The 8,877-nt window shown below is 37.4% G+C and overlaps 2 protein-coding genes across 2 annotated transcripts in view; one reads left to right on the top strand and one right to left on the bottom strand.

The window, feature by feature from the left end:
• Nucleotides 1-2,077: 2,077 nt before the first annotated feature.
• LOC140958977 (uncharacterized) lies at nt 2,078-6,090 on the top strand. Its single transcript, XM_073416638.1, has one exon. The coding sequence runs from the start codon at nt 3,069-3,071 to the stop codon at nt 5,859-5,861; it is 2,793 nt and encodes a 930-aa protein (XP_073272739.1). The 5' UTR covers nt 2,078-3,068; the 3' UTR covers nt 5,862-6,090.
• A 661-nt stretch (nt 6,091-6,751) lies between these two features.
• The window catches only part of LOC140959011 (extra-large guanine nucleotide-binding protein 1-like), a 5,648-nt gene continuing 3,522 nt past the window's right edge, over nt 6,752-8,877 (bottom strand). The window contains exons 5-8 of the mRNA XM_073416692.1: nt 8,600-8,780; nt 8,139-8,380; nt 7,724-7,884; nt 6,752-7,530 (exon numbers count right to left, since the gene is read on the bottom strand). Coding sequence (XP_073272793.1) covers nt 6,951-7,530; nt 7,724-7,884; nt 8,139-8,380; nt 8,600-8,780 — 1,164 coding nt within the window. The 3' untranslated portion in view covers nt 6,752-6,950. The remainder of the gene's footprint in view (nt 7,531-7,723; nt 7,885-8,138; nt 8,381-8,599; nt 8,781-8,877) is intronic.

An 8,877-nucleotide genomic window follows, 5' to 3' on the forward strand; every position in this document is an offset into this window, starting at 1 on the left:
CAAAAAGCCAAAGATTCCTCGACAAAATTAAAAGGGAGATGTGACTAAACCCACTAACAAAAAGAGGACCACCATGTGAGTGGAGAAAACAGGACCACCAATAATCGGTGGAAAATGACATAAGAACCACTAATAATAAGTGGTAAAAGACGAAAGAACATTGGATACTTTATTCAAAAAAGGAATCCAATAAAGAGAACAAGAAAACTGGTCCCGAAAATTTTATCTATAAAAAGGGATAAAAAGAACCAATTAAACACACCAGAAGTAAAACTTGAAGATGTATCGTGTATATCTGAAAGTTTTAAAAAGAAGAATCAAGTATAAGAGGAGTGAGGCTGCAGCTCTCAGAAAAATTATAAAGATGTATAAAGAAAAAGAAGAGAGATTTCAGCTGATATCCTCCAAGCACATCTCGACTGGTACCTGGGAGAGATAAAAGAAGACGAAAAGTTAATGTCTAGATTAATAACCTAGAAAATAACATTTCAAGAAAAGTAGGACCACTCAACCACTCAAGGGTCCATATGCAAGCTGTAAAGGCTTATCAAGATTTGAAGTCCGAATTTCAGATCCGAAGGAGCCTTCTATACATAAGGAAGAAAGAAGGAAGTGAAGATCATCGAACATTTTCCTCATTTCTTTCAATCATAAGTTGTAATATTTTCTCTTTCAAGTTTATGTGTTGTTCAAGTTCGGCTACTAGAAGTAGCTAAGCAAGTTCCTCCTCCTTTACAGGAGGTTTCAATGTAATAATAAATTTTTGCGTTTGAATAAAGAGATCTTTGCTCTCAGCCCCTCTCATGTATTATTTTCAAAATTTTATCTTTTATTGTACACCCTAAAGTAGGAAACGAATTAGGGTTGTGCTAAGTGCTGCTGAAGGAATCTGCGTCTGTAACCATCGGTTGAGATCGTGTGGTTGGATTGTGAGGAGCAGTCCGTAAAATACGGTGGATATAACCCGGTAGCATTCTGGTCAAAGAGGTAAAAGATTTAATTTATTTTACGGAAGCATGATGAGCCTTTAATTTAAAAAGAAAAATCAATGTAATTAAAATTAAGATTGAGGGGTATTTTAGGAAAAATTTGAAAACTAGATACCAAATCCAAAGTTAAAAAACTTTGAGTACTGATACACAAGTTGCCCAATCTAAATTTTGAGTCAAACTAATCGATCTTGTCTGTCCCACAAACCAAGAAACATTGTCAATGTTCCTTTTTTCTTCTTTAGTCTTTAATTTTGGCTTTAATTATGGAAAATTTGCATACATGGACAAATGTGTTTTTTGAGTTAGTTTTCAGTATTATCAATTTTCCATAAAAACATAAAATTGTATAATATTGGGGAAAAAAAATCTCCACCAAAAAATAGCTACTAAAGAGATCTCTCACTTTATTATTAGTACAAATATATGAATATGTTTGTATATAATTTTATTTCATTCTTGTTGGAATTTATCTAATTTTATTTCCCTAAAATATAGGACACACTCAGAGGAGATGATCAAGGCTGGACCACCCCATTCATTATTTTGATCCAACATTTGTTTTACTAATTAACATATAATACAATAATATAAACTGTAAAATTGTCATTGTACTCTCCCATTATTTATTTTAATAGTAGTACATGTACGGATGTCTATAAATCTTGACCTCTCATATTATCAATTTCTGCTTATATTATTAAACATGTTTGTACAAAAATCGCATAAAATAGTCAATGAAATTATTTCATTCTCGATGTTTTTTACATATATTTTCACCAAAATTTTAATCTATAAATACTATTATATCAAATTTCAGTCTCATGCACCATATTATAAAAAATATCCTTTGGAACAAGAATTTGAAACATATTTCTTTCATCTCCCGTTAACAATTTCTTTAAATACTTTATCATAGACATGAATAATGAAACCAAATATTACATTGTAGTCAATTGAATTTTGTACTAATTAAACAATATTCCAAACATATTTTTGAAATTAAAATATATTTGAAGAAATTTAGTAATTCCATAATAGTCACAGACAGTGAAGTCAATGTCAAGTAGAGAGATATATTTACTGAGATAGAGTAGGTGCAGTGGGGTAACTGCTGTCAATGAGAGGGTGTGTTTTTGGATTCACAACTGGAGTTAATGTCTTAATGAGCATTTCTTGCTGAGGGTTTGCCTTTGATTGGTTTGCAGATTAGCCACAGAGAGTGAGTGAGAGGCGGGGATGCTACACAACAGGAGGAGAGCTATCGCATTGATCATTATTCAAAGATTAGATTTTGGGAGCCTTTTTTTTTCTTTTCTTTTTTGCAGCATTTGTTCATGTAGCGGGGTGTCTTTCTCTTTAGTCTGCTACTTCTTGGGGATCTGGGATTATGATTCTCTTCACATTCTCCTTACTGGGTTTTTTTGTTTTTGGGAGAATTTGATGTCAAGGTTGAATTTTTGGGATATTGGATCCTGAATCTGTTGTGGGTTCATTTTTTTCATAAAATTTCTTTGCCATTGCCGAACTGTTACTAAAACTTTAAAGTCAGACTTTGAATCCCGAAATCTTCTGGCGGAATCTGCGGAGTTTACCCATTTTATTCTTTTGTTACTTGGGCAATGTTCTACTTGTCGTCCTCAACGGAACTATATCTTCCCCTTTTCTTTTGTTACTTGGGCAATGTTCAAATCTAGGGCTTTCTTGATCTGGCCCAGAATTTACTTTTCCCCTTTTCTTTGAGTTAGGATTAGAACTAGAATTTTCATCCTAATCTCTGGTCTTTGTGTTTGAATGTTGGCCTAGAAGGGATTTCTCCTATCTTTCCCTCCTTAAGATAGAAGATTTTGATTGTTTAAAGCAAAGTTTTCTTCTGGAGGAAGCTTTTCTTTGGCTGGCTTTGATTCCTTTTGCCTTTTGGGATTTAGCGTTGGTTCAAAACTGAGCCACCTTTACAGTGGTTTGCTGATAGATGGGCTGAAACCTTGATACAAAAACACTTCTCTTCCCTTTTGTTGCTCTGAGATTGCTAGTTTTCTCTCATTTGTCACCTGTCGAAGGAACAAATAAAAAGCTTCAATGCATCTCACACTATGGAAGCCAATATCACACTGTGCTGCTCTCATGTTGGACAAGAAGAACAGAAGAAGAGACGATTCTGACGCTTCGAGCCATGAAATCAAGGCGAATCCATCGGTTCTCAGGAAATTGCAGGAGCACAAGCTGAGGGAGGCTCTTGAAGAAGCATCTGAAGATGGCTCTCTTGTGAAGTCTCAAGATATGGAGGCTGAATCGTTGGCGGCTAACCCCGCTGATAACTTGGGAAGATCACGATCCTTGGCTAGGTTAAACGCCCAGAAAGAATTTCTCCGAGCCACTGCCCTTGCTGCGGAGCGCACATTCGAGGCAGGGGACTCGATCCCACAGCTTAACGAGGCATTCTCCAAATTCCTCACGATGTACCCCAAGTATCAGTCGTCAGAGAGGATTGATCAGCTGAGGTTGGACGATTATTCACATCTCTCTGGTGCCGGTTCGAAGGTATGCCTAGATTACTGTGGATTTGGATTGCTTTCATTCTTGCAAACTGTCCATTGTTGGGAATCATCTGCGTTTAGCTTATCTGAGATTACGGCCAATTTGAGCAATCATGCTTTGTATGGGGGAGCTGAGAGAGGCACCATAGAACATGATATAAAGATCAAAATAATGGATTATTTGAACATACCTGAGAATGAATATGGTCTAGTTTTTACTGTGAGCCGAGGATTGGCCTTTAAATTGCTTGCTGAATCGTACCCTTTTCACACAAACAAGAGGTTGCTGACCATGTTCGATCACGAGAGCCAATCATTAGATTGGATGGCTCAAAGTGCTAGAGAGAAAGGTGCCAAGGTTCAGAGCGCGTGGTTTAAATGGCCCACGCTTAAACTCTGCTCAACTGATCTAAGGAAGCAGATTACTAACAAAAAGAGGAGAAAGAAAGATTCAGCCACTGGTCTTTTCGTTTTCCCAGTTCAATCTCGAGTCACTGGTGCGAAGTACTCATATCAGTGGATGGCTTTGGCACAACAGAACAATTGGCATGTCTTGCTTGATGCAGGGGCATTAGGCCCGAAGGATATGGATTCTCTTGGGTTGTCTTTGTTCCGGCCAGATTTCATTATCACATCGTTCTACAGGGTGTTTGGGTATGACCCAACTGGATTTGGGTGCCTTTTAATTAAGAAATCTGTGATGTCAAGCCTTCAAAATCAGTCTGGTCGCACAGGTTCTGGTATTGTGAAAATTAACCCCGTCTTTCCTATATACTTGAGTGATTCAATGCATAATTTCCCTGGATTTGGTGAAGATGAAGAATCGAGTGGGAATGGCGAAGTGGGCTCTCAAACTTGTCCTGGAATGCAATTGCCTGCTTTTTCTGGGGCTTATACTTCCGCTCAGGTGAGGGACATTTTTGAGAGGGAGATGGAGCATGATTACAGCTCTGACAAGGATGAGGCGAGCACCATTTTTGAAGAAAGTGAAAGTTTCTCTGTTGGGGAGGTTATGAAAAGCCCTGTTTTTAGCGAAGACGAATCATCTGATAACTCATTGTGGATAGATTTGGGTCAAAGTCCTCTAGTTTCTGATTATGCGGGTCATTCGAACAAACAGAAAAGCTCGTCTCAGCTACCACCAGCTTGGTTTTCTACCAGGAAGAATAATAACCTGGCGTCTCCAAAAACCTCAAAACTATCAAACAGCCCTATGTATGACAAAAAACTGAACTTGGTGCATGATGATGATGATTGTGTGTTGTCTTTCAATGCTGCCATTCGTTCAGTGTCTCAAGAGTTAGACCACGTCAAGGAGATACCTGAAGAACAGTTTATAGAGATGCCCCCTGCTTCAAGAGAATATAGGTCTCCAGATAATCAACGCCTTCAAGCAATAGAACAAGAAACCAACATGGGCTCGAGTTTCAAAAATGTGTCAGCTATCTCCAAAAATCAGGGCACTCGAAATGGCCGATCTTCTGAGATATGCGTTGAAGCAAAGGATAGTGCGATAAGAAGAGAGACGGAAGGCGAATTTAGATTGCTAGAAAGGAGAGAAAGAAGTAGAATTGTTGGTGGAAGATTTTTGGGTATAGAAGAGACTGAGCAACCCGGAAGCAAAGGGAGAAGGGTATCCTTTGGCACAGAAGACAACCACCGGGCTCGTCTTGGCCAGACTCTTGAGCCTGGTGAATCATATGCAACGAGTCTGGATGATGATGACTATATCAGCGATGGGGAATATGATGGGCAAGAATCAGAAAGAAGCCAGCCAGAGATAACTTGCAGGTATCTTGATCACATAAACATGTTGGGGCTAAACAAAACCACTTCTAGGCTACGTTTCTTGATAAATTGGCTTGCAACATCGTTACTGCAGCTAAGACTGCCTAATATGAATGGAGAGGATGGTGCACCACTTGTTCATATCTACGGCCCAAAAATCAAATATGAAAGAGGGGCTGCTGTTGCTTTTAACGTTAGAGACAGAAACAGGGGTCTGATCAATCCCGAAGTTGTTCAAAAACTGGCCGAGTCACACGGTATTTCATTAGGTGTTGGAATACTCAGTCACATACGGATTCTAGACACTCCCAAACATCGAGGGTCTCTGAGCCTGAATGATATGACCCTCTGCAAGCCAATGGAAAATGGGAGGCATGACGGTAAGAGCGGATTCATCAGAGTCGAGGTTGTCACAGCTTCACTTGGTTTCTTGACCAATTTTGATGATGTCTATAAGTTGTGGGCTTTTGTCGTAAAATTTCTTAATCCAGCTTTTGTTAAAGAGGGTGTCGTCCTTCCAACCGTTGCAGAAGAGGGAGAAATTTAAACTGGAGTCGACACTAACATGTTTGTCCCTTTCGCCTTCGCTGCCACGAGCAGAAAACAGAGAAATGCTTTGCTTTTTTTATCATGAGCACACGCGGGTGGATTTGTTGGTTCTTGTTTTTTATTTGCTTGGATTTGGAAATTTGTGTGGTTTCGTATAATAGTGAGCCTTCAGAAAGAGTTGTTAGCGTAGGCGAATTGTGTTTCTGTAAAAATCATCTTGTTTTGCTTGGTTCTACTATACTTTTATGCATCATTTGCTGCTTATTTGCAAGCCACAAAAAAATTTTATTCACATCTTTCGAAATATTTATCCAATTCAAATCCTAATTATTGTATTCGATAGAAGGCGGGATATACTGAATAAAAATGGTCACTTTTAATTGATATTTTAAAAAGACCACATTCTTATAATAATTGTTGTTGGGGTACACTAATAAATTTTGTTTGCCACGTAAAATGTGACGGGATATGATTATTTAAATGCTATCTGTAGAATTTTAAGGTTTTGTATTCTATCATGATGACTGGTTTTTTTTTTTTCCCTCTGTTTTTCATTTTATTTGTTCACTTGCATAATTTGTTTTACCTTTAATATTTCGTGCAAGCTTGCAATTGATGACACAAACATAATTCATTGCTGAGTTGTATTAATAAATTTAGTGTATTGAAGTTTTGACTTTGTTGTTATTATTATCATAATTATTAACTACAATTTACCAAGTATAATTAGAATTACTGCATAGTTTCAACATGTAAATTGAAATATTGGAACTATAACATTTTATCCGAGTCCGAAAAAATCAGGTTCCTACATCCAATCTAAAACTCCGTTAAGAATTTCATAGGAATGCAAGCTTTCGAGTCGAAAAAACAAAATATGATACTTGGTGAAACAAAATTACAATAGTTTTCCATTCTCTCTTGAATTTCACTGAAAATAAGTACCAAATCCCATATTACAAGAATCAAACATATGTACTGGTTCTTGATTATACAAACTGTGATCAACATTAAACTTTTCAACATGGAGTGCTGATTCAGATAAAACAAATGTACACTGGCAAGAAAAAGGCTAATCTTGCTTGATTCAATGAGAGGAACTCGTCTCCATGCTATAAATCGAGTACTCGCTCAGGCCCAAGTTGTATCTCTCTTCATCCCAGTTAAGGATCTCCTTTGCATATTTAAGTGCACAATCTACACTGGTAGGCTCTACGCCTTTCACTTGTGATACATACAATTTTCGACCAGTGAGAGATGAGAAGAGCCTTTTGAACTTTACGGCAATATAATGAAAAGCCAATTGCCCCACTGTTGGGTGATTTGGATTGTTGCTGCTGGAGCGATTACGGCTCATTACAGGTTGAAAATCATCGAACCAATCACATTTACTCAAAGGGACTTGTTCTATCTTTTCCTCGAACAGGTCGAACTTGTTTAAAAGGAGAAGGAAATCTATCTGATCAAAGGTTGGATGAGTAACCATGCTCTCAAAAAACTTCTTGCTTGACATCATTTTGTTTGCCGACTTTCCTTCACCGTCCATTTCAAACAGATCATAGTCATTTAGAGACACGCAGAAAATTACAATTCGGACGTCTTCAAACATTTGAAGCCATTTGCAGTTTTCTCCGTATCCTTTTGCCTGTAGTCTGATCAGCTGAAATCTGAATGCCAATTAGGAAAGGAAAACAAATGTTAGAAAAATGCAAAAGGCCACACAGCTTCAAGTTTACGCTTTACAGTGATCAAGAAACAATGAATCGCGGAATTTGGATGTATAATAATGATAACTGCATATTTTTCCAATGTGTTCATCGACCAAAATATGCACCGGATAAACAAGTTTTATTAGACTACCTGAACAGGGAATCAGATAGGTCTCCTGTTTCTGAATCATCGTTTGACGACTCGGGAAACGAGAAGTCTACACACGAAAGCCCATTGGATGAAGTAACACGTTCGGCATAAAGTATGTCGACATCAGAAGGTTTATAATCCGGTTTCAATATTTCAAAAGCCTGAAGAAACAGAGCAACATAAATAACACAGCACATAAACAGTCAAATTCAACAAAGAAGTCAGCCACCAACAATCAAAACTTATCCATTGACCCATGTCAAAAAATGTACATGTTGTCAAACAGGCAACACATTCCTTCTGCTATACAGTGAACTTGTTCAAATGGCATCTATAATTCACACAAAAGCATGATATCCTACAAAAGATTTTGTCTCGTTCATGTTAAAACATTTGGTAAAGCTCATCATCTTACCTGCTCTAAAAAATAACTCGCAATACTGGGGAGAGTTTCTAATTCACTTCTCCGCTTGTAAGTTAATTGGAAAGCAGCATTATTCCAGAGTTCCTCAACCAATGGTGCATATTCTCGACTAGCAGCAGGAAATATTGCTTCCAATGTACCAGATGCCATGGTTTTAAGGAGCCAATCGGAAAATGCCTTCAACCGTGGGCAAATGGCATATGGAATCTTTTCATATTTGTCATCAACACGCCCTGCAATATAATCAAACGTGAAATAAGTAGCGGATCACAGCCTTCAAAAGCTTCCGCTCGAAATAGAAAACAAAGAAAAAGATCTAAAAACATTTATGGCATAAAATACGTAAAGATAAACTGATAAAAGACTTCCGGACGTGAAAAAGTGAAGAAACGAATAAAAAAACAACAGACAAGAATCAGTTTAATCAGTAAGATATTTAAATAAACTTTTACCAGAAATAGTTGAACCATCAGAAGATTGATTTTTCCTCAATTCATGTAAACTCTCTTCTTCAAAGCGCTCACGGGCATCAAGGAGTATGCCAATATAACTAAAAACATTGCTCTGAATCACAGATTTAATCTGATCTTGCTCATCCTCCGAAAATGGCACGTCTTTGTAAAGAATTTTAGCCTAATACAACAATTTTTTTAGAAAGTAACAACAGCAATTTTTAACAATACTAACAAGGGCTAGTATCATACAAACAGTATGACACAAAGCGGTTATA

Source organism: Primulina huaijiensis, chromosome 15 (genome assembly GCF_012295235.1).
Source record: "Primulina huaijiensis isolate GDHJ02 chromosome 15, ASM1229523v2, whole genome shotgun sequence".
Taxonomy (NCBI): Eukaryota; Viridiplantae; Streptophyta; class Magnoliopsida; order Lamiales; family Gesneriaceae; genus Primulina; species Primulina huaijiensis.